Raw genomic sequence first — 27,408 nt, 5'->3', positions numbered from 1 at the left:
CAACCTCCACAGCTTAGCCTGGCACTACACTGCGGCAACCTGCCCGCTGTTGCCAACTGCCCCAGTTGACGATTGCATGCGAGCAGCACATGTGGTGCAGCGCTGTGCGCTCATGAGCCGCGTGCAACGTTTGCCCGCCCCTGGCATTCAGTATCTCTTGTTAATCCTATTTTGCTTGAGTCCTATACACTTGAGTAATATTCTAGATTGGTTCACACGAGTGATGTGTGAGCAATTTCTATTGTAGGCTGATTGGACTTCCCCAGTATTCTTCCAGTAGTTCGAAGTCTGCCACCTGCTTTACCCACAACTGAGCCTATGTGACCATTCCATTTCGTATCCCTAATGTGCTTGGTCATTAATATACAATATGAACAGCAACTGTCCCAACATACTTCTCTGCGGCACACCTGAAGTTACTTCTACATCTGAAATGTATAAATAGTTGTACGTTACTTAACTCAAAACATGGGTCAGAAAATGCAGAAATAAAAGAAGATGGAAGAGAAACTTTTGTTGGTTTAAATTTTATAACTGTGTGTTATAATTTTGAATAACTTAAATTGTTTGTGTTGTTTCCTAGTGAGGACATGCTTTCCTTGCTCTGTCATATCATAGATTTCTGCCTCTAAGGGTAAAAGCTGATTTCATAAAGGTGGTGCAATATTCTGTTCTCATTACTTCTCAAAATTTTATGAGAACATGTCAAGGAGGGAGATGGGTCAGTAATTAGAGGTCATCTACATATCTCCACTTTCTTAAATGGCAGCTACCGGTGCATATGTGGGTAATAGAGAAGAAAAAATATTTATTCCCACATGCATTAAATATCAGCTTACAATTATACAAGCATGAATGCATACTCAGTATGAAGCATGGAATAACCAACAGAAAAGTAAACTAAAGAAATCCATCAACACAGCCTGAAACTGCTAGTGCATGGATTGCTTATGCGCTACTGTGCATTTGCAAGGACAAAACATCAGAACATGTCACTATATGACCTTCTGTGTGTGGGACTGGGTACTGGTCTGGGATGTCCTTGCACTGAGTTGGTGATAGTCATCGCTGGTGCTCCATCCGTTCTTCTTTTTAGGCACAGCATGAATCGGGCTCCCCAACTGGTACTATTAACTCTACAGTACGCTGCGATAGCATGCTGTGAAACTCCTGTTTTACCACTTTCAGCTTTTCTGGCATCAAATGTCTAAGCTGAGCATGAGTTGGCGACCCTGGCGTGGTCAAAATGTGGTGAATGGTTGTGTGCTTGACCGGTGGGTGTGTGGCCGACCGCTGAGTGATCTCAAGGTATTGTTTCAGTAACCATATGTACAGCATACCACCTGTGACTGTGTGCACTGCTAGTGGGGTGACACAAGAGACTTTCCCTGGTACTTGCAGACTGGTAGTCAAATTTATTAATTGCTGACATCACAGATCTGGCAGCAAGTTGTAGAAGAAAAAAAAAAATCTGCTGTGATAATAGGCCGTGATATATCTGACACTGTAAATTTTCCATTCACACACATGGCATAGCCCCAGGTTAAGGAATAATGTTATTCAACTATGTGTTCTAATATTGGAGTCATTAGTGGCAAATAGACAACAATCGTCACAGCCCCAGCACAGGTGGTTTGCTTGTTATACTGACACTTTTTCTCTATATCAACCAAATATTGTAGTTTTGTATCACTGTCCATCACACAAAGTCAGCACATGTTTGCAACAGAAGTTGTTGTCACTGCTGCAGTGTCAGATTCGAGCTTCCAGTTGCAAGGTGGCGAACACTTTGGCGCATTGTTACCAAACTTCCTGTGGAACCAACATAAGTTCTGTGATGACGGTGATCAATTACGACCTCAGCATGGTTGTAGACAGCTGTGCATTGTTTTTAATCCACCTACCTGTGTGGTCAATTCTGTCATTGTAATTGTAGTGAGGCTAACATCACCGTTTCTTGCTGTGATGTCAATGTTGACACACTTGATGCAGGATACATTTCAGTTATTTTGTCAGCCATTTGTGCTAGTGTGCTTAAATTTCCCGCACTCACTGTGAGACTGTTTTGGGTGTCTGACTGCAAATGGGTCAACCATATACTCCATAACACATTATCACTTACAGTGTTAATTGCCTGTGTGTGAAAACGACTTAAGAATTGAACTGGAGTGTGATCTCTGAGTGCCTCGGTGCACAAAAGCTTCTCTCGATGTTTTGCTTCTGATTTTGGCAAGCATGTGATCAATCTGTTTTTAATCAATTCATATCATTCCTTATCTGTTGGTATGGCTAGAACATCCTGGACTTCTGGTACTAGATCCTCCATGAGCACTGCAACCACATACCTATATTTAGTCTCATCGGCTGATATGATGAACTGACTTTTTAGCTGGACAAACCATAATAGAAGATTATGTTTGCCAGATGGTGGTGATTTATCGTCACCTTGTTAACTGCATTGCTGGCAGCTGTTTCAAATGTGACTGATTAGTCGTTCATTCTCATGTGCGAATGAACAGGCGAAGCTGTCAATGTTGCAAAGCTGAGCGAAGTGTTGAAGCTGGTGTAGACATGTCGTTGTTGTTTAGGGTCACCATATACATGGGTAACAGAAAAAAAGATATTTATCCCCAAACATAGTTGATAACATCTTACAATTATATAAAATATAAATGCGTTAACAATGTAAACCATGGAATAACCAACAGAAAAGTAAACCAGAGAACAACTACATCTGCGTGGAACGTTTATGGGCCATTGAACGTTTGCGAGGACAAAACTTCAGAACAGGTCACTACACATATTTTAATCTTTTATGAAATACATCTCAATTCTTTGATTGATTACAATGGTAAGTCTGTCAGAAGATTCTAGTACAAGGGGACTTAAAAAAAAGTATCATTATGACAGACCAAGTGACTTTTATTGAATTCTGCACTAAACTTCAAAGTGATGCAGATACATGACGCCATTATTCATCATAGTCACCAAGTTTCTGTAAACAAAATTATACAAATCTGTACCTTTGTCTTGGAGCCATTTGATAACCGTTGTATGAATGACCTTATCACTGGAAAATCTGCATCTACATCTACATAGATACTCTGTGCAAGCCACCATATAGTGCATGGCAGAGGGTACTCTTTACCACTACTATCAGCTCCTTTCCTACTCCACTTGCAAATAGAGCAACAGAAAAACAATTGCCTGTATGCTTCTGTATGAGCCTTAATTTCTTGTACCTTATCTTCATGCTCCTTATGCACAATGTATGTTGGCGGGAGAAGAATCATTCAGTAGTCACCTTCAAATGCCGGTTCTTTAAATTTTCTCAATAGTATTTTCAGGAGGCACATCACATTCCCTCTATGGATTCCCATTTGAGTTCCAGTTACATCTCCATAACACTTATGTGTTATTTAACCTACTAGTAATAAACGTAACACCCTCTGAATTGCGTTGCTGTCTTTCTTCAAGCCAGCCTGATATGGACCCCAAACACTCAAGCAGTACCCAAGAATGCGGTCTCCTATATATGTGAACCACTCTTTCCTAAAATTCTCCCAATAAACTGAAGTTTACCGTTCACCTTCCCTACCACATTACTCACATGCTCGTTCCACCTCATACGGCTTTGCAACATTATGGCCCAGCTATTTAAATGGCATGGCAGTGTCAAGCAGGACAGTAGTAATACTGTTACAGGTTTGATCTTCCTACTCATGTGTATTAACTTACATTTTTCCACATTTAGGGCTAGCTACCATTCATCACACAAATTGGAAGTTGTGTCTAACTTGTCTTGTATCCTCCTACAGTCACTCAAACTTCAACACTGTGGCATCATCAGCAAACAATCACACATTGCTGCACACTCTGTCAGTCAAATCATTTATGTATGTAGAGAACAACACCAGTCCTGTCACACTTCCATGGGCACTCCTGACTATACCCTTGTCTCTGATGAACACTAGCTGCTGAGGACAACATACAGGGTTATATTATTTAAGAAGTCTTCGAGCCACTGTCGTACCTGTGAACTTATTCCACATGCTCGTACCTTCGTTAAACAGTGGGGCACCGTATTTCAGATTTCTGGAATCTGCCTGTTGGCCTTCATCCATACTTCTCAGTATATCATGTGAGAAAAGGGCAAGCTGAGTTTGACACGAGTGATGCTTTCTGAAACCATTATGAGTCATGCACATAAGCTTCTCAACCTCAAGAAAGTTTATTATATATGAACTAAGAATATGTTCAAGGATTCAGCAGCAAATAGAAGTTAGGGATATTAGTCTGTAATTTTTTGGGTCTGTTCTTTTACCTTTCTTGTATACTGAAGCCACCTGTACTTTTTTCCAGTCACTTGGGACTTTGCACTGGGTTAGAGATTCACAATAAATGCAAGCTAGGTAAGGGGCCAATGTTGTAGAGCACTCTTTCCAAAATCGAAGTATGATTCCATCCAAATCTGGTGATTTAGTAGCTTTCAAACCTTCAGTTGTTTCTCTATGCCAGGTATGCTTATTACTATGTTGTCCATACAAGTGTCTGCCCAATGATCAAATGACAGTATGTTTGCATGGTTCTCCTGTGTGAATGATTTCTTGAATGTGAAATTTAAAACTTCAGCTTTCATTTTACTATCTTCAACAACCACACCAGACTGGTCAACAACTGATTCTTCTGAATTAGTTCCTCAATTGCCCGGGCATTTTTGTGTGTGGTTGACGTCAATGGCCTTCCTTTCTGATTGGTATCAATCAAGTCTGTGCAGCCTTGGTCAAATTGTTGGTATCATTTCACTACAGCTGGACACAACATTGCATTTAGTCCATATACCACCACAGTTTCATATCTGTCTCGTTGCTATCATCATCATCATCATCATCATCAGGGCGTTTAACATCATTTGCTTTGCCAAGTTTATATGCTTCATGCCTAATAATACTTGAAATTTCCTTTGCTTTGTTTTTGGAGTTTTGAATTTTTGTGTAATGCTTTAGCTTTTGCTTTCTTGTATAACATGGTGAAGAAATCTGTAATATTGATTTTAATGCCCATTTAAGGCTTGATAGAGCTAATTTTGTGTATTAAATAAGACATTCTTTCTGACACGAGATAATTTGATCTCAAATGTTAACAATCCTTTCTTTTGTATTCCACTGTAATTGTCTCTGACCTGCTGTAAAGATAAATTGAATTAATAGTGTCGTAAGAATATGTTTAGGAAAGAATTACTTTTCTCGTATACAGTATACCCTTGTAAACTTCTTCCCATTGTTCATTCCGTAGATTCTCTGAACAGTGTGACAGAGTTAACATTTATAATACTGTTAAACACTGCTCTTATTACTACAGTCACAGGATTCAAACTCTGAGAGACAAGGGGGAAAACATACTGTTCGTAGTTGATATAGTTTTTTACTAGTAATAATATCCTTGGGACTCTATCCAAGCAGAAGCAAAGCTTTTTTTTGTTTACAAGTGCCTGCCTTATATTAAAACTCACAACAAAGACAGCTGGATGTGTCTTTAATATACTCCAACGTATCACATTCTTGACTTTCTGTGCCAAGACTACTTGAGAAATGTGGACTCAGAACTGTATGTGTACGTGTGCAGAGTTGCCACAAATTCTGGAAATAAGGGAATATCAGGGAATTTCAAATGCACCAGGGAAACAGGGAAATCAAGGAAATTTGGAAAGAGAGAGAGAGAGAGAGAGAGAGAGAGAGAGAGAGAGAGAGCTGGAAAAGTCTCATTGGTCTCATTTCATCAACACGGTGTCTGTGACACATGAATAGCTGGTCACACAAATGGACTTCTACGACGGGCCAAAACCACAGGCCATTTCTGTGGGTATCTCTAACAGATTGGGCCTGCCAATCTGAAGCCCATCATTTCCCACTAATGTGTAAGCTGTGGCCATCAGATCTAGTCTCACCGATCTGCCTGCAGTCTGGGTCTGTTTGTGTGTGGAATCATGCGGCAGATTTTCGTGATTTATCCAAGGACCCAGGACTGCGGTGCTTCTTGGCAGGCCAGAGACCACGGGTGATGGATTTCAGGAATTGTGACTGTCTCCCTGCAATTAAATTGCACAGTGCAGCATTTTGTAGACATTTTATTTATTATAGTACATTTTGGCACTTCAAAAATAATTTATATATTAGAAAGTATGGATGACAAGAACAAGAAAACTGTGGCAGTTGCTGGCAGTTTGTATGATATGTACTCACATGTTTCTCAAAAGAAAAATCACACAATACATGTAAAATAATAGACATAACACTGTCACTAATAACCGACAATGATTAACATAGTAGAACCAACATTTTATTGGTGTCCAGCCATAGTGTTGGTTTACACAACTCTTCCCTGCCTTTTACACTTCTTTCAAGAGACCTAGTTTTTTCTAAGGTTGTTCCTGAAATCAATGAAGGTATTTTAAATCTGTCTTGTGACTCCAAGGAAAAGTGTATTTTTGTGACAAATGTTTCGTTTTATTGAAATAAATTAACAACAGTGATCTTAATGGAACACATATACCATTTGCCTTGCTTTCTCCATATAAAAACAGTTCATTAAATAATATGTTGATGTTAGTACTTAAGATTTTTTCTCACATGGGGGAGAAATCTACTATGGTCCCCCAGCCTTTAAAACATATTTTCCCTTCCATGCTGAATGTCTATCCTCTTGCTGTTCTTCTGTTCTTCTCCCCCTCCCTTGGGGAACATGTCTGGGGTGTTTTTGGGAATGTTCTGCACTGTCTGTAGTTGACATAACAACAGCCTCACCACTGTTTTTCATTCCTTTTTCCTTTCTTTGTTCACTTTCTCCTATCCTTCCTCCACTTCACCGTTTGAGGTTCCTCTTTTTTCTTCTTCCTCCCTGTGCACTCCTGAAGGCAGCCCCATGCATCTGACAAGTAACAGGTGACTGGGTAACACGTAATTCCTAGCCCTGGGTCGACAGGTAAGTTTCGGGCTTACCCCCTCTGTCAGGTGTTCGGGGTGTATCACCTGAGGTGTGAATAATCACCTAAGGTGGGTGTACCCCCTTCTAAAGGGGGACCCCAGTTGGAAGGAGCCTGTCATCAGAGACATTGGCAATTGTTGGGGATTTTCTTGCAATGAGCCAATCATCTTCACAATCAACATCTACAAAATATAAATGGAATGAGGCTAACGATTCAGAGATCCTTCCAGCTGCACCACGGTTCCTCCTGGTTTCACATACTGAAGATTGTCCACCTCCTCCTCCCTGCTGTATCAACTGCAATGGCGACCATTCCCCTTTCTCTTGAGATTGTCCCATGTATCTTGATGAGCAGGCTTTCAGGAGATCTGGGTAAAGAAAAATGTTCCTTACACACTCGATTGCAAGTTATTGGCTAATTGCAAACCCTGCATTCTACTGTCTGACACTTATAGTACTATTCTTGCTACTTCTCACTTCGTGAAGGACACACACACACACACACACACACACACACACACACACACACACACACACACACACACGACCTCATATTCAGCTCTGAGGTTGCAAAATCGCCCAGTGTCATGGTAGCATCGCAGTCCCCTTGTCCTGCTCTGCAACAAGCTATCAAACTCTTGCCTCACAGGGCGAAGTCACCAGCTACATAACAGGCAGGCCAGAAAGGGTAGAAGGAATGCTCCCATGAAGACTTCCTACGACCCTCCAGCAAACCAACACCTGAGTCTTCCTCTCCTAACCAGAAAGGCTCGAAGAAGTCCAACAAAGGCAAACAGTTTTGTCCTCCGCCGACTTTAAGTTTGTTTTTTGATGGTGTCGTCATGTGATACCTTTGCCTGCCCTGCCACCATGTCGCCGGTGCCCACCACCACCCATTTTTCTGTATTGGACTCCACAGACCGACAGCAGAAAGCCGTTACTTGTGTGGACCTCATAGAGCAGGCTCCTTCTGTCTCGGTGTACAGACTGGCACTTTGCAGCCACTGAGGTGACGCCAACTCATTTTTTCCTCATCGTGACTCACTTCCCATGGTACGTTCATGGCCATAAATCCAACGAAGAGGATTTACAGCCACTTTTAGATTTGCAAGAAACAAAGTGACGTCCTTACAACCGCTTTGAGATTTTGCATTTCCGACTCAGGTTGGCATTCTAACTCATGGGGGAGTCATGCTGCTCATATGGGATGATGGTCATAGTCAACCAATCTCCCTGACTAGCCATCTTCAAGCTGTTGCAGTTCGCCTTTTCCTTCCTCATTTGACCTTTTCCCTTTGTACATTTACATCCCTTCATCATCCGAAGTCATCAGGGCTGACTTCCTCCAGCTTATTAGGCAGCTACTTCACCCATTCCTGCTGCCCTTCATCCCGTTTCGGGTTCTCCCAGAACCTGTCCAAGAGGTGCCCTCTTGGCTGACATCCTTAATCAACTTAAGCTTTTCTGTGTTAACAGTGGAGCACCCACATTCCTTTCAGACCCCTCGCACTCTATCCCATTTGGACCTATCCTTCTGCACTGCCCATTGTCTTGAGTGGTCTGTTCTTTCTGTCACCTACTCGAGCGACCATTTCCCATGTGATATCCATTTCCTTACTCCTACCCCACCTCTGTGCACACCCAAATCACAGCTTTCTAAGGCTGACTGGAGGCTTTACTCCCCCCTTCCCCTTCAACGAACACAATTTCCCCAGTTGTGATGACCAGGTGGAATATCTTACAAACATCATTTACTGCCATAAAATGTTCCATTCCTTGTACTTCCTCTTTACCACACCATGTCCCAGTCCCTTGCTGGAGTGACGCGTGCCATGACACAATCCGCACTCTCTGCATTTTTAACCATCATCCTATGGCGGCAAAATGCACTCATTATAAACAGATGTATGCAAGTATCATCACGTCCTTCAGGATAACAAAAAAGCTAGTTGGATTTTATTCACTAGTTTGTTAACAGTTCCACCCCCTCTTCCGTCGTGTGGGCCAACCTCTGATGGCTCTCTGATACCAAGATCCATTCCCCAGTTTCCGGCCTGACAGTAGGAGACGATGCCTTCATCGACCTTATTGCTATCTGTAACACCTTGGGCCGCCATTTTGCGGAAATTTTGAGCTCCTCCCACTATCACCCTGCCTTTCCCCATTGGAAACGAGTGGAGGTGTATCTTCTCAGAATCTTGAGTGTTACAATGCCACATTTACTATGAGGGAGCTAGATCATGCTGTCACTTCATCCAGATGTTACAGCACCTTTCTGTTGCGAGCAAGCACTTTGTGCTTAATATGTACAACTGCATCTGGGCAGAAAAATTGTTCAAATGTGTGTGAAATCTTATGGGACTTAACATCTAAGGTCATCAGTCCCTAAGCTTACACAGTACTTAACCTAAATTATCCTAAGGACAAACACACACACCTATGCCCGAGGGAGGACTCGAACCTCCACCAGGACGAGCCGCACAGTCCATAACTGCAGCGCTGTAGACCGCTTGGCTAATCCCGCGCCGCGCATCTGGGCAGAGGGCAAGTTTCCCAGACACTGGCGGGAAGACACTGTCGTATCCATACTGAAGCCCTGTTAGTATAAACACCTTCCTGCTCCATCTCTCTCACCAGCTGTGTTTGCAAGCTGATGGAACATATGATTCTTGCCTGGCTGGTATGGTGGCTCGAGTCTCGCAATTTACTAACCACTGCACAGTGTGGATTTCGAGTGTGCTGTTCTGTAGGTGACCATCTTGTCACTGTGCACATTTGTGTCATGAATGGTTTTCTGTGGAAATCCCAGACTATGGCTGTGTTTTTCGATTTGGAGAAAGTGTACGGCACCTGCTGGACAACTGGTATCCTTCGTACTCTTCATGTGGGTTTTCCATGGCTGCCTACCCCATTTCCTTGAGGGATTTTTAAAGAAACCAAGTTTTCAAAGTACGTGTGGGTTCTGCCTTGTCGGACACCTTTATCCAGGAAAACCCTGTGCCTCAGGGTTCTGTCCTGAGTGTCGTCTTTGACATCACCATTAACCCTATAATGGCCTGTCTCCCACTGGCCATCTCCGGCTCTCTTTTTGTTGACAATTTTGTGCACTATTGCAGTCCTTCATGAACCTGTAACATTGATTGGCATCTTCAGCAATGTCTCGATTGTCTTTAATCATGGAGCATCAACAGTGGCTTTCGTTATTCCACTGACAAAACTGTTTGTATGAACTTCTGGTGGCACAATTGGTTTCTCCCACCATCTGTACATCTTGGGCCTGTTGCTCATCTTTTCATTGAAAATCTGAAATTCCCGGGTCTCACGCTCAATAGGAAACTCTGTTCGTCCTCCCGCATCTCTTACCTGGCAGCCTGCTGTATGCAGTCCCTCAATGTCCTAAACGTCCTCAATGGTACTTCCTGGGGTGCAGATCGAACCACCCTCCCCATTTTGTACTGGTCCCTTGTCTGTTCGAAACTAGACTATGGATGCTTTGTTTATGCATCTACATGTCCATACCTATTATGCTGTCTCAATACTATCCACCATTGTGGCATCTGTTTGGCCACTAGCGCCTTTTACACTAGCCCAGTTGAGAGTCTGTATGCAATAAGCTGCCGAACTACTGTCGTGACTGCCTCCTCAGCAGATGTGCATGCCATTTGTCTGCCATGCATGGCCGCCCATGCTATGCCGTTTCCTTCCACGATTCCTTTGATCGCCAGTATGGGGTGTGTCCCTCTTCTCTGTTACCTCCTGTATTTAGCTTTCGGCTCTTGCTCTGGCAAATGAACTTCACGCTCCCTGCAACTTTCCTGGCGGGTGTGTACACTTCCCCACCTTGGCTCTGGGTGGCGATGTGTGTTCACCTTGGCCTTGATTCACTTCCTAAGGACCCTACACCAACCTTGCTCTGTCGCATATAGTTTCACAACCTTCACATGGAATTTGCGATAGTACCTGTGTGTACACTGATCATGATGTTGGGTGTGCCTTCATCGTTGGCACCCTCATTTTTTGGTATTGCTTCCGGCACGCTGCTCAGTATTTACAACCCATCTCTTTACCGTATATCAGGCCACAGAGTACAGCTGGCGACACAGGCTTTTCAACTGTGTCATCTGTTCAAACACTCTCAGCACCCTTCAGAGCCTCTGTAGACTGTACACTGTCCATCTCTTAGTGCAATGGCTCCAGGAAAGCTTGCATTTGCGCACTCTTGATGGAGCCACTGTGACGTTTACGTGGGTTCCTAGTCATGTTGGTCTGACAGGAAATGAGGCTACTGACGCTGCTGCCAAGGTTGCAGTCCTCATACCTCAGCCCACTAGTTCTTAAATTCCCTCTGATGATCTCTGTATTGCCATCTGTCAAGAGGTGGTGTGACTTTGGCATTTCCACTGGTCCTCCCTTCATGCGAATAACCTCTGAGTTATTAAGCCTCTCTCAGTGGCTTGGATGACCTGCTCTCGCCTCTCCCGCCATGAGGAGGTCATTTTAACTAGGTTGCGTATTGGGCACTGCCTTTTTAGCCATCGCCATTTGTTAAGTGACGCTCCGCCACCACTTTGTGCACATTGTGCCCAGCGTTTAACTGTCTGCCATTTCCTGGTGGAATGCCCTATTGGTGACCAGTCATGTTCCTGTTTGAGTTTGCCATCTGAATTATTGGCCGTTTTAGCGAACGAGGCGTGAGCTGTTGGCTCCATTTTACTTTTTATCCATTGTAGCAATGTGGCAAAGGCCATTTAATTTTTAGTTCTGGACCTTCATTTCTGTATTGCGTATTTTACAGACCTTTCTCCATGTCCCTGGCGCGTATGACCTTAGTTGTTTTTATGTCCTAAAACAAAACAAAACAGAACGGGGGAGAAATATGGAAGTCCTTACATTTCTTTGTCACTTATGTCTTTACTTACCCTTGAGATCTCAAAATTTGTTGGGTAAAAATGGTAAAACTTGTCAGGAAATCAGGGAAATATCAGGGAATTTCACTTGAGGAAACCCTGCTACGTTAAGCAACATTTTCATTAACTAATGATTTGGATTAGAGCACACTGAAGGAGTGGAAATTTAAAAATAAGTGTTAAGCAAAATGCCTTCATTCCACATAATTTATATTCACTACATTGGATATTCTCTAATCAACTTTTGGTTGGTGGATGACAATATTTTATTGGTTTAAAGTGTAGGAGTATGTTTATACAGAACAGTGTCTCAAACTGAAAGTCTGTAAACAACACACAGTTGTCATTTTAACCTTAAATGTTCAACCATCCAGATTGTGAGAATTCTTATTTTGAATGTGGGAAACAGAAGAAAAACAAATTGAATAATGAAATGTGACAGGAAGACAAATTTGTTAGAGAGAGATATGAAATGAGAATATCATAATGAGAGTTCTGAAACTGAAATTTACTTGACATGTTTTCAGGTGAGCTGACAGAATGTGAACTAACAACATTCTTTGCTTGAGTCCGTGTATGAGGGTTGCCCAGAAAGTAATGCACCGCAATTTTTTTTCTCAGCTGAAAACAATGCTGCGAATGCAAAACATTATGTATGTGCTATTTGAAATCTCCTGAGTGAATGTGCCAAGTTTCTGTCGCTCTGAACATGTAGTATGTAGTGTAGCTGCAGGAGAGTTTCAAGATGTCATCTACAGCTGATATACATTACAAGCAATGTGCCATCATTGAATTTCTCGCTGCAGAGACAGAAACTCTGGGGAATATTCACAAACACTTGTGCAAAGTCTGTGGAGCATCTCCTGTTTGACAGAAGTACAGTCAGTCGCTTGGCACAGAGGGTGAGGTCATCAGTAGGCAGTTTGGCAGAGCTCGATGATTTGCAGTGGTTGGGGAGACCATCCCCGGCTGAAGCACCTGACCAAGCCCCCTCAGACTTCCACTTGTTTGGGCTATTAAAGGATGCCATTCATGGAAGATGTTTTGAGTACGATGAGGAGGTGATTTACAAAATGAAGCACTTGCTCCGCCATCAGGACAAGGATTGTTACTGACAGGGCATACATGCCCTGCATTTCGCACTGGATGAAGGCCATAGAACGGGATGGAAATTATGTGGTAAAATAGGGTGTGTAGATAAAACATCATCTTTCCTATGTGTAATTCTCATTATGTTCTGTGAAGAATTGTTGAAGGAAAAAATGCAGTGCATTACTTTCTGGGCAACCCTTGTTATAAGAAACGGCGTCGACAATAACCTACTGAAAGACAGATAAATGAAATAAGAAAACAGGCAGGATATATTTGAAAAAATAAAGTTGAAGATTGTGATCTATGGAGAAGTCTTGAAGAGTCCTTTTTCCAGCAGTACATGAAAAGTGACTGCTTCTGCTATAGTGTCAGCTACATTTATGACCTGCTCTCTTGTGTTGCTTTGGCATTGTAAAAGGAGCAGTAAGTTAATTGTATTGTGTTAGTATGAAGCTTGTTCTTATACTCTACCACTGTAGCTGTTGCTGCAATTTTTTTTCTCTTATTGACAGTGTCATTATTATGATGTCTGTATACACAGTATGTTTAGCGAACAGATATCAGTATAACATGTTAAATTATTTATACACTTCATTGAAAATATTCTTCATTTGTCTCAGATATGTGCTATAACAAGTTAAACAATGGAAAGTCCATGATGGAATATCAAAAATATGGAAAGGATAGAGTGCTTCTCACCATATGAAGGAAGCATTGAATCACAGACACAATGAAAATAGAATGGTAAAACATTCAAAGGGTAGGAAATATACGCATTTGCATGGTCACTGTTTTCGGGTGCTAGAGCCCGATTCTAGTGCACTGAGATTGTAGCCATGTTTGTGAGAGTTGTGAAGCTGTGTCAGTATTCTATTGAAGAAGGACTTTGTCTGAAAGCATAAATATTTTAGCAGTCTTTTTCATTGTGCCTGTCTGCAAGTCAGTGCTTCTGCAGTGTGTTAAATAGTAACCTAGCCTTTCAATATTGTTGCGATCAAGTTATTTATCTTTACAACACAACTTTAAAACTAGTGTAAATGTTCCTGCACAATACTGACCATATGAAAATGAAGGTCAAACTCTTTCTAACAAGATCCTTTTTATTTTCTTTATGAAGTTTTTGGTACTGCCAACATCATTTGGCCATAAACAAAAACTCTGAACTATACCCTGAAGTAGCTGCAAGGTTTTTAGTACCATAGAAGACTATTCAGGCCAAATCATAACTTCAAAGTCAGTAATTCTGACCCATTTTTGTGGATATTTGTAAGACGTGCTGAGAAATATTAGCAATTTGTGAAGTATATATTTAGATGAATGGTGAGTGTTTTATTTAATGTTTGTGATACTTTATATAAGAAAGGAAAAGGAGTGATAAAACCATATGGTGACACACAGCTAGTTTCTCTAGGATTACGACAAGAGATCACAAAACTTATCATCTCTACTCAACAAATGTATCACTGTCAAAGATGTCAAATACCCTTACAAGTGTTAAAAGGCTTATGACTTTGTAATCTAAGAATAGCAAAAGCACTTCATCTACACTAATATCAGATGGCAAATCCATCAGAAGCCCACCTTTTCCGTTGAACAGAAATGACTGTTGCCTTTTAGCGAATTTACTCCACTGGATTTTGTCCAATGAATCACCAACAGAGTTCAGTTCTTCTTTGTCTGCAGCAAGTTCTTCCAATATGTCATCAAGAGCTTCACTTACATATGAGACCTCCATATCAAAGGTTGAAAGTCATTACAGCTAGTCATACATGACTTGGAAAACCTGGGTAATACAAAGAGATAAATGCATGAATGGCCAGCTAAGAGACAGCTGAACTATCTAGTCGCCGAACATGCCACCAGCATGGTATGGTTGACTCCAATAACTACTTCACAGCATGTGCTATCTGAATTCTTCCAAATAAACTCTAGATTTTAAGATTTGTGCTTGTGGGAACTTTCCCCAGAACATAAACCTTCATTACCGTAACACCACTGTCACGCCCTGGCCTCAACCTTCAATAGTCTCTGTCACCACTTACCTATATCCCCTTCCCTTCTTCCACTCCAGCCTCAAAATGACTTCTAACCCCCCCCCCCCCCCCCCAACCTGTTCTCTGCCATAGCCCTTTCCCCTTCACAGCCTTCCTCCACTCACTGTACTGTCTTCTGGTGCTGCACCTAGCAGGTCACCTTTGTATCCAGCAGAAGGTCCATGCAGGGTCCCACAGGCAGCACTACCACGGAACATTTGGACTACAATCTAATGAGGGCAATTGATGGTTGCCTGTCAGGGCTAAAAAACTGGTACAAAATATTTGTTTGTTTCATGTGTAATGCAGAGTGAAGTCACATTGCTCTTGATGTAATCACAACATATGATAATTGTGGAGACATGACCACTATATAGGTCTCTCAAGGTTAGCTGCTCTGATGGTTGCCTGTCAGGGCTAAAAAATTGGTACAAAATATTTGTTTGTTTCATGTATAATGCAGAGTGAAGTCACATTGCTCTTGATGTAATCACAACATAATCATATGATAATTGTGGAGACATGACCACTATATAGGTCTCTCAAGGTTAGCTGCTCTAAATGAACAACCGTTTTTTTTCTCTTAGCAGTATTACACATTGCTTTTTGGTTTACAGCAATGGTACTCCTTTACCATAGTGTAATGCTTGTTTTTGTCAGTACATTGTTTTTATTTTTTTGGAAATGTAGTGTAAGTTTTATGTGCTGCATTTAGCAAATCATGATAGAGAAATGATATACCTAATTGCAAAAATGTTTTTGTATTATCTCACGTTGTTGGAAATTACCAGTGATAAAGAAACAGAATTGACAATGGTACATGTGTGTTCCCTTTTGTTGAATCTTGCTTTCTTTATCTTTTCTAATAATTACTGATTATGTCTCTGTGTAGTGGAAGATGAATCCAGAACATTTGTCTCTTGTGGAGGTAGTAATTGACCCATGTCTTGCAAAAGTCCTCCGCCCTCATCAAAGAACTGGCATAATATTTTTGTATGAATGTATGCTTGAAATGAGACAACCGAACTATTCTGGAGCAATATTGGCAGATGAGATGGGACTGGGGAAGACACTACAGTGTGTTTCACTTGTTTGGTAAGTTTGTAGAAAGCATTCCAAATATGTTCTTAGCAGTATTTTGTATATGCTAGTATTTCACTGTCAGTTATTAGCATTGACCTCTTGGTGATGGGTTTTGAACTGCTGTAATTTATTGTTCCACTGTTTACTTGAAATGCACATTCTTAAAGTGATAATTAATGATTTTTATATGCATAATTGTCTAAAAAGAATATTCCACTATTAATGTGATGTATTGTCTGATTTAGACTAGTTGCCATGTGATGTTTAAGCTCCAAAGTTGTGGCATTGTTGCATCAAGTTCATTCTACAGCCTGCTGCCACTGTGCTTCATTCTCCACACTGATAGAAAATCACTTTCAGGCCCCTATCTCCTACAAAAATCAGGTGAAAAATATAATTCATATGCTATGTGGATCTCTGTAGTGTTTTTCAGCATGTCAAAACTGTGTTCTTAATTTTGATTAGGGAAAAACTTTACATTGACATTTTTTGAAACATTAAATTTTCCCATTCATAAACAGCTTCAGACTTATCATGTCATACTTCAAAAACTAATCCTCGCACAACAGTACTTTTTGTTTATTTTTTTTTATTTTCCCTGTTGATGACTGAAATATCTTGCTCAGCAACAAATCTTAAAATTCTCATACTGCACTATATTTCCTATATATGTGCTTCTGAAAGTGGCGTATTTATGCAGTCGTGTCAATATTTCACTCATAACAAGTATGAAGTTGATGAAGTCTTTATCTCCTACAAAAATAACGTAAAAATTCTCAAATTTACTCATAGTATCACTATTAGTAGTTTCTTCAAGCACATCGAAAATCTTTTCTTAATTTTATTTAGGGCCAGTGTTACATTGGTTATTGATATGAAAGAAATTCTCAAGTCTGGAAAAGTTTTCTTCTTATCATTGCATATCTAGAAAACTGTTACATGTGTGAAATAACATCTTGATGTCTACACAAAATGAAATATATTTAAAATGCAGTCTAACGTACCTTAAGGAGATAACGGTAGGTGGCTGAACAATAGTCCTTAGTCACACAGCAGGAAAGAGAAATTGGTCAATCTCAAGTCACAAACACAAGGTTTAATGGAAGTAAGATGTTCATTAAAGTATGCAATATACTACATACTAATTAGACAGTTGAAAAACACTACTTAATTCAGAGTCAGAGTCAGTGAAACTATCAGTGCTACTGCACATAGTAGCAGATATTGTGCAGTCTTAGACACACTGTTGTAGTGCACCTTCATTGTTCCATGCCTTCTGTATCATTACTTTCACATGAGTCATTGCCTTTTGCCATTCGTCTCATCTCACTTTTTCAACTGCCTCCTTCAGAAGCCATTTGTCTTTGGTCAACCTAAATTTTTTATTTCCTGCAGCAATATGACTGTGAACCTGAGTCCAAATCAGTTCTGTTGCATTGAAGTTGCAGTGGTTGGGAGGCAATCTGAGAACTTACTGCCCATATTTTTTTGCTATTTAATCCATAATGTAAACTGGCTTATGTTGTGACACAAGTTCTAATAACTGTGTCCTTGTTAAATTACTGTCAAATCATATCTTTTAAGTTTCTCTAGCCAGTCAACACTTTGTTGCCTTTGCGGACATCTTATCTTGTATAACCAAATGACATGCAGTGTTATCCATGACAATTTTTGACATTTTTGTAAAGTTTTGAAGCACAGTGTCTTCGAACCATATCATAACAAGGACAATCTACTACCCTGAAGTAGGTCCAGTGTTGCAAGGGTAGTGTGTAGCAATTTGAGTGTTGGATACTCATTCCTTGAATAATATGCATAGATCTGATGATGAATTTCATCTTTTTGAAAAGAGCTGACATTTGTGACCCTCTTCTAGTGGCACCTCTTCTTTCCCAGGTGTCTCCAGTTTAGAAGACTCACCTGATTCTTCTTTCGCAAATTTCTCCTTGCAGATTCTTATAACTGACTGTTCATTGATTTTTAGAGCATCTGAAGTTCACTCCACCACTTAATCCAAATGAAGTAGAGGTGTTCCTGCATCACTCTCACTCTCAAAATACTTCCTCATAGAACACACGGATTCACGCAACTGACTGTGTATAACCATGTCATGACCAGCACTTTTTGCAAGTTTCCTAGGAGTTTGCAGCCTTGGTTTGCCCTCTTTTAACTACTTTCGTCACACATTGTGAGGGACATGAAGCTGAAAGTCACCCAAATCTCTTACTACAATGGCTCACTAAGGGCTGGATAGCATAAGGCTTCAAGCAGCGCAGCACAGCACAGAGGAAGTGGCAACGCAGTGGAAGCTGACAGTTCGAGGGTCCCATTGGTGTACTGGCGGCAGGAGCCTTGCGGCTTGCTACCTGTCAAGTGACAACTAGTTTAAATAACCATATAAATAAGTCATAAGTTAAATATGATGGTTGCATTGCTATGTCTGGTAGATATAATGCTTTTCTTGGGATTTTTTATTTTGCCAGAAGCACCAGCATTTCAGATAAATATTTCTCATGGATTACAAAGCTCTTGAGTGATTCCCTGCACTATATTGGCCATTCTACTCATAGACTGCTCCTGCTGTCTGCAAATCATCTGATGTTATGACATACACTTTTCTTCTAGCTGTCTCTAAAGGAACAACTGCAACGAAGTTAAATGTAAGTGTCTCATTGGCCAATACTTCTTTGAGATCTGATAATCTTATGATATAAAATTACTAAAGATTGGTACATCTGCTTACTAACTACAAAGAAGTGAACTGCAATCTTGGTCTGAAATGGCTACTTTCACTGCTGTCTTGTTTGACTGTCAGTCCTGAAACAGAAAACAGTCTAAGCATTTAAGGCAGCAAGACTCGTATTGTGCAAGTGAGAGCAACCATTATCTATACATCCCTACATAATTTCTTGTAGGGCTTTTTTTGGCTCTCTATTAAAATCACAGTGACCTCTTGGTGAACTTTTTGACTGGAAGTTGAGTATAGAATCTTTCATATTATAAATTAAAGTAAATTAGCCTAATACCATGTCACAAGAATTCTATGAACAGCCATGGAAATTTTGTGGACAGATAAACCCCATTTCCATCTCCAAGGACATGTCAATATGCAGTATTGCAGAATGTGGGCAACAGAAAATCTGCACTCACATCAGCTGGTACCAATTCATTCTTTAAAGGTAATTATGGTGCAGGCTGACAGCATCATTTATTGTATGGCTGTATTTTTTAGAGGAGACGAGTCCTGCACATCTTGTTACCCATTCTGTCACTGGTAAAAATCTTCCTGTACTTAGTAACAAGGCTTCCAGTAGGCATCTGCCATGTTCCACACCCACAAGAATCATCTCATATTTTGGGTCTATGGAATGAAAACTGAATCTAATATAATCTAAGCTAATCTATCATATCATATACTTAATGAAGAGATCTTTGTAGATCTGCAGATCAGAAATTTATTGAAAAACAATTTGTTTGGAAGTGCAGTGAATCCAGTGGAAAAAAGACTTGGGCTTTGTTTAAAGCAGTAAACTCCAACTTTTTGGCCACAGTAAACTCCTGAATTATAAAATTGTGCTTAAAACAATGTTGCAGAGTTTTGTGAAATTTGGTTCTAACATGAGTGTGAAGTTTCATTTTCTGTGTTTACTTATCGATTTGTTTCCTGCAAACCTTAACGATATCAGTGAAGACCAACAATGATGGTTCCACCAGAACATCAAAAAGGTGGAAAAGAGGTACTAGGGAAGAGGAATGCAAACATAGTGGCTGACTTCTGTTTTATGCTAAAGAGAGATGGCACTGATGACACAAACAAACAAGGAAGAGAAGTTTTGCACAATTCTGAAAAACATGATGCAGTGAAGAAATTAAACTGTCAGTTGTGTGTGTTCTAATAATTATTAGCATTTTTAAGGGAGCATGCACCATTGACAACACTAATGCATTATGTATTAGTTCTATACAAAGTTACAAAATATGTTTTAATGCAATTTAAAAAATTCCCTGTTAGAAGAAAAAGTTATTTCACTTAAAACTTAAGATGTGACTTGTACACAAATCTGACATGAACAGAAAAACCAAAATAAATTTTCAAATCGAAATGAAAATTACTTTAAATATCACCTTACCGTCATAAACAATTGTTACTAAAGTTTTAAAATGCAGCGTAGTGGTAATGTGTGAGTAGTGATGCTCTTTGTGGTCTGTGTGACAAACTGTCTTTTAGAATTGGGCATGGAGTGTATCAGTATTTAATGGCATGAGTGGAATAGAATGATGTCTGCACTTTTTAAAATTCACCTGTAGTTACATAACTTAAGTTTGATTTTAACCTATCTATGGTTGGAGTAAATTCACTTCAATGCATTTAAAACTTTTTGTAGTCTGGACTGGTTTCCCCAGGTTGTAGTGCACTACTAAATAATGTGGGCGACACCTTTTTGTCTATAATCTTTCAGTTTACTGAAAAAACTGAAGAATTTCACTACAAACTGGTATACACTGCACTCAACGAAGACTGAACTAAGACTGTCATAAAGACCGAACTAAAACTGAATCCACGTGGTTGCTATGACAACACCTTTAATAACATTCCAATAATCAATTACATCATTCTGCATTACTGAACACATGATTTTGATTGCTTTACAATTAATGATAATATTGGGAAAAGTTAGATACATTATAAATTACTTTATATTATAGATACACTTTACTCATAAAATATTTCAGAGTATTTTACAAGCTTGGTGAGAAATTATTTTGGCTTACTTTTTGTAACAGTGTTCTTAACTAATGTTTAAATTACTTACAAATTACAGTTGAAAATTTAATGCTGACATAATATTGTGTCTGTGTGTAAATTGTGTTCCACAGTATACATAACTTTTGGTGTGGAAATTCATTAAGATTCGACACCATTACTTAGAGATGACGATAATGGAAAAATGTTGTAAAATTTACTAATTTGTGTAATACTAATATCATACTGGGGATTGAGACTTATATAAATACCAAATGTAAACTGAAATAAAGTCCATTTAGTGGTAAGCATGTGAATACACAAGTTAAACAGTGCACACAATGTGCAATGAGACTACACTTCTGTGGTATTGGTTATTCATTTTGACTTTGAATCAGTCAGATCAGAAGGTGCTATCTGATTCTACCACATTTTGAATTTTTTCCCACAATGTTGTAGATGAGCAACACAATTTAATTATAGTCTACAATGACAGTTCAAAATGTTGCGACATCTTGGCTCCCCCACTCCAATTTAATTGACCTGTATTTCATGAACAGAACAGAACAGAAAATCTTCTGCTGCTTCTGTGAAGTTTGGAAAGTAGGAGAAGAGGTACTGGCGGAAGTAAAGCTGTGAGGATGGGGCATGAGTCGTGCTTGGGTAGCTCAGATGGCAGAGCACTTGCCGGCGAAAGGCAAAGGTTCCGAGTTCGAGTCACGGTCTGGCACACAGTTTTAATCTGCCAGAGTGAAAATCCTTCTGTATTGAAGATGTTAAACATCAAGAAGACTGGAAAGACTGAATGTCTTCTTTAGGTATAATAATAGAGAAAAAAGCTTTTATTTTTTAACCATCCATATACTGTGAACATTTTTGGGCTAACTTAACTGTGAAATATATGTTTTATCACCGTACACACAGTAACATGCTTGGATCATCTTCCTTGGAATGCTGTCCACAGTGTGGTTGAGACATTGCTACACATCTATTTAGTTGATTCCTGCCTTCTGCAAGATGATTTGTCATGAGATGAGAGCAGTGAATGTATGAATTATCATCTTGAAAGACAACCTCATTGTTGACATTTTGACAGTGTGTTTGGCCTCCAAAAAGTCAGTGTACAATTGTTACAATTGTCTCAAGGTACCGGAGAGCTATAATTTGTAGTTAGTGGCCATCCTTAGGTGGTAGGTAGTGCTTTTCCTTATGTGATGTTGAGTACAGGGGACATCTACAAGGCATATTTTCAGTCTTCTGTGTTGTATGAAAGAGACTGAAGATACAACTAATGTAACTGTAGTGGATATCAATTCTGTGACAACTTTCTGTTCTGACAGCCCTTCTCGGCATAAAGCAACAATGTTTGCATTTTCCAGCTCTGAGACAATTCATGAGGGCACATTGACAGACTTGACAATATATATGTGTTGGAACCGATAACTGTTTACAAAATACTGCAGAGGTGTAGTGGAAGTTGAGACAAACAATTTGATACAGGACATTCGGGATCTATCAAGTGGGGAAGCTACCTTAAATTGGCCTAAAAAAACCACCTAAGCTGCAGTGTTTGCATGTCACATGAGATTTTTAATCCCCCCCCCCTCTCTCTCTCTCTCTCTCTCTCTCTCTCTCTCTCTCTCTCTCTCTCTCTCTCTCTCTCTCTCTCTCCCCCCCCCCCCCCCCCCTCCCTCCCTCTTTCTTTCTGTCTTTGTGCAAAGTATGGAAAAAAATGTATAGGACCTTTTTTGTAGGAAATTTAGTGTAGTTTAATTTTTTGCTAGGATACATTTTTGCTGGAGGTCATGGTTTTCAAGTTATCCAAGTGACCGTACTGTATACATTCTTTGTAAGTCACTTTGTCCTATTTTCATTTGGAGTAATTTGTGCTCTACTGAACTGGGGTTGCATGTTTGCTGTTACCTTCATTACACAGATGGCTATATGTAGTATTAAGAAAGAGATTTCTGATCTAATAAAGACAAACTGGAGGCATGAGAGGGCTACAAACTGTTTTGGTGAGTTTTGTGGGACATAGATACTTCTTGATCTATAAAATAATGCATCACGTTTCAGTGAAAACAGTTTAGTGATTTTACAAATAATTTGCGAAACTCTTTGTGTTGGTGTGTGGTTTAGTTAAACTTGAGGACACTCAGAGCAATCATATTTGAAAACTGAGCAGTATGAATAATAAAGAGGAAAATGGAGGTGTGAATGAATTAATTTAATTGAACTAAAATCACTGAAATGAATCAAATCAATGGGGATGAAATCAGTGACTTGGTGTGACTTGTGTCTTGATCCCTCTGAGATTATTATTGATCAAGTGATTCCTTTATATTGTCACAGCTTGAAACGATATCTGTGGAGTCAGTTCAAAAACACCATATCAGAATTTGGATTCGCTCTATTTCTTTCAAATCACTTCATGTTAGGGCAGTTCCATGTGGAGAACTTGTGTTTCATTTGAAATGGTATTCTGATAATGTGCCCACATTAGGTTATAAAATTTTTTGTGAGAATGGGGCTGATTAAAGTGACATAATATATAAAGCTTATATGAAGTTGAAGCAATATTCAAACCAAAAGGGTAGCAGGATGATAGCCTGTAGCAGGATGATAGCCTGTAGCAGGATGATAGCCTGAAACGCGTCCCCCCCCCCCCCTTTCTCCCCTCCCATCATCCCCAGCACAGCGTCCCTGTGTTGCACCTCCCCCTCTCCCTCCCCCTCTCCCTCCCCCTCTCCCTCCCCCTCTCCCTCCCCCTCTCCCTCCCCCTCTCCCTCCCCTCCCCTACCCTTCTCCTTCCCCTTCTCCCTACCCCTCCCCCTCCCCCTCCGCCTCTCCCTTGCCCTCTGCTGCAATGATGCTGTGTTGCTGATGGCAGGCCGATGGGCAGACAGCAGTCTCTTTAGGCCACAGTCACATCTTCAGTGGTGTGCTACTTCTCCATCAGCAATGGCACCTGGAATGGCCCCTGGCCTCTGTGTGCATCCACTGCAGTGCCGCTGAGACAGCTGTCCTTGGGATTCAACTCACTGCTCTCTGGCAGGAGTTGCATGGTGACTGGCATTGTGGCACTAAATGCTGGGCAAGGGAATTCAGTGCTGGCAGCAGCAGGTGCAAATGCAGGTTTGATGTGCCATGGCACTAAGTCCTGTGTGGAACTTTGTGCTGGTGGTGGCAGACACAGCCTGCTCTCGAACCCACGGCTGCTGCTGGTGATGCCCAGTTGTCTTGATGTCCGGCATGGACCTGGGGAAGTGGTGGTGCTGCTTTACTCTGGTGATGAGAAAGTTTCTGTCTCAAAATTCAGACATACTTATATTGATCAGAAGTGCATTTGTTTCACTAAGACCTGGCACCTATTCAGACTACCCATAACAAGAGACTATACCTGGTGTGATGACACTGACCCATCCACTACAGTTATGACTGCTGCATACTGCAGTTTTCCACTGAGCATGCTAGCTTTATCTCACAATCCCCTTATGTTTATGCTTTGCAGCTGCTAATGCAATACTTTGTGGGCTTTCTCATTACTTCTGATCGCTTTTGCTATAAGACTGGATAGTGACACTATGGTTTGTGGAGTGCTACAATAGGCACCAAACTGAATTTTATGAATGTACCATATGTTACCAAAATTTAATGGTGGTCCATTTGCCTTCAAATATTTGTTGATATTTTCAGGTGTTTCAGTGACTGTGATTTCAGTAACAGGTCTGGTACCATGTTTCTTTCTTATACTTGTATGATCTGCACAAAGGATAAAATTTCCATCTTTTGACAAAGCAAATAGATGATCAATTATGGGTATCAGAAACAGTGAATGATCCAGAATAAGGTATTGTGGTACCGTCACACGGGGTGGTTTCGGACACCGGGGCAAATTTGCTCTTTGCCACTGCATAGAAACAAAGAGTTACTTATTTTAATGTCCATGTGCCAGTTATTTTAAGCACAAGATTGCATTTATCACTTTCCACAACTTTTATTTTGCGTCAATTGTTTCCCGAGGTGAATAACTGACGAACAGTCTCTGTGTTAAAAATCCATTCATTATCATAAAGTGGAAAGTTTCTATTGTTGCATCAAGCGAGAAGTTATTGTAACCAAAATTGTCAACGCGCTGCATAGCTAACAGCATTGAGACAATTTCTGTACAAGTTTGTCGAGTTTCTCATGCAAGGTTATAAAATAACGATGGTTTTTGTAAAACTGTGTACTGTGTGGGGTGATTTCGGACAATGCCAAGAAGAGCAGGAGAGGTGCTACAGTTTGGTGTAATTATGACCCGGAACTTTTAGATAAAGCTGTTCATGATATTCAGAGTGGCAAAATTATAGTACAGAAAAGTATGTGATTTGTATGGTGTACCTAAATCAACCCTACAAAATAAAGTGCAGGAAGCACATCCGAAAAAAATGGGAGGACAGCCAGTGCTAAAGAAGAAGAAGAAGAAGAAGAAGAAGAAGAAGAAATGTTGAAGCAAGGTATCTTGAGGGCTGCACATTGGGGATTTCCCTTCACTAAATTGGGTATTAGATATTTAGTTAAAGGCTACCTTGATAAATCTGGTCAAAAAGAGAAAAAATTCATAATAATTTGCCAGGAGAAGAGTGGGTGCATTTATTCCTCAAATGACAGTCAGAAGATCTTTCTGTTCGCTTAAGTGAAAATATTAAACGAGCTTGTGCAGAAGTGAACAAAGAGACATTTACGATGTTTTTCTCGAATATCAACGCAAAGCTGGAAAATCTCCCACCTAGCAACATGGTCATCTATGATGAAACCATCATTCTGTAATACTTATTCGTAAGAAAAGGCTGCCTTAAAATGTGTAAAATGTCACCAAAATAAAATATAAAGCATGTAGAATTTTTTTAAAAAAGGCAGTAACTGTCTGAATTCACCATCTATACACTGTAACTTCAGACAGAGATTTAAAAAACACATGTGTCTGAAATCACCCCAATCCATGGGGTGTCTTTGGACACTTTATTAATCTGCCTCAGATAAATATACCTACACATACACTTTCTGGTTCTGGGATATTTTATTCGTTACACGTATACCTTACCACTTCCATAACAGTCAAATTAATCTAACAATATATACGGAAATTTCAATCAAAATAATGACAAAACCGTCTGAAATCACCCTGTTTATGGTACATTATATGTGATTGCTTCAAATGTTTGAGTGCCTCTTAGTATGTGATTGAGTTGGAACTGATATAAAATGCTTAATCATGCAGATGAGGTGAAAAACCCTGAACCTTCTTTGTCTGCTATTCCATAATAATTTTATTTTATTTTTATGAGCCTTAAGTCACAAAATACTCTGTGGTAATAATTTCTGATTGGTTATTTCTGGTATATCAACTTTCAAAACTATTTTGAAATCATACTGTCTGTTATTAATATTTTTTATCTATTAGAGTTTTATAAATTTTGTTGTACATGATTGTCCTGAAACATTTCTGTAAATGGTGGCACTAAGGTTTCTGAGGAAAGTCAATAAGTTTAAACGGAAACATTTGCTAATGTGAAAGAAAATAATTATGTTAAGTTCCCAACCCATTAAGTATGATTAATACTTAAAATAAGAGGAGATCCCAAAGGAAATCACGACAATGATACATAATTTGCAGACATAGATCATTACATTAAAAGAATTTTATTTATAACTTCATTCTTTACAACAGTTCTCACAGAAATATTTGCTGTCTCATTTTTTATCCATCTGCCCACAAGCTTGTTGGCTGTGCTCTAGGAAAAAGCTGATTACCTTGGATATTACTCATCTTTGCATTACCTCTGTAACTTGTGACTTTGGAAATGTTGTTATAAAGTTTCAAACAAATTAAATGTGGTGTCCATTCTTGTCTAAGATGTTATATTAGCTCACATTTCAGATTTTTTAGCGCATTGTTATTGGACAGTGCTTTGTGTGTGTGTGTGTGTGTGTGTGTGTGTGTGTGTGTGTGTGTGTGTGTGTAAGTTAGCCAGTCAGGCTGTTTCACATGAAAATTCAAGTAACCTGCCAGAGATGCTATGACCAAACCTGTTATTTGTGTTCTTTCTTCTGTTTCCTAAAACTGAGCAGCAGAGTAATACAAATATTGGTCATGGGATGCTAGTAAGGATAAAACCGTAACCAAGTGCTGAACAGTCTCGTGCACTGTTATCTATGATATGAGAGCAACTGACACAAATTGTATCTGGTGGACTGTTTGAACTTGCTCATGCAATGGACTAATTGGCTTACTGCGACACTCTTATAAGCTCTTCAGACCATGTCTGGCTACCTGAATAAGATACTATAAAAGTACGCTTAGTAGAGCGTCAAAAACTTTTATAAAAAGCTTTGGTGAGATATCTTTTACAGTGTATTACAGACCTACAGATGACCCTGTTCTCTGATCATATGGTATGTGTCAGCTGACTTATTGGCATGTCAATAATCACAGTTTGGCAATTCTTCTAGAAAAGTGTTCCAATATAGGGATCTAGTCACCCCAAAAGACTGGGCTGGGTGCTTGTATTTGTAACTTTTT

The 27,408-nt window shown here is 39.9% G+C and overlaps 1 protein-coding gene across 8 annotated transcripts in view; it reads left to right on the top strand.

Moving 5' to 3' along the window:
• LOC126355958 (DNA repair and recombination protein RAD54B-like) overlaps positions 1 to 27,408 on the top strand; it is a 385,308-nt gene that overhangs the window by 109,683 nt on the left and 248,217 nt on the right. For all 8 annotated transcript variants that reach the window (XM_050006553.1, XM_050006550.1, XM_050006555.1 and 5 more), the window contains one exon: positions 15,909 to 16,111. In XM_050006553.1, the coding sequence (XP_049862510.1) occupies positions 15,909 to 16,111 (203 nt within the window). The remainder of the gene's footprint in view (positions 1 to 15,908; positions 16,112 to 27,408) is intronic.

This window comes from Schistocerca gregaria, chromosome 3 (genome assembly GCF_023897955.1).
Source record: "Schistocerca gregaria isolate iqSchGreg1 chromosome 3, iqSchGreg1.2, whole genome shotgun sequence".
Taxonomy (NCBI): Eukaryota; Metazoa; Arthropoda; class Insecta; order Orthoptera; family Acrididae; genus Schistocerca; species Schistocerca gregaria.
Note: the sequence above shows the minus strand (reverse complement) of the source record. Positions and strands in the feature narration are given on the sequence as shown.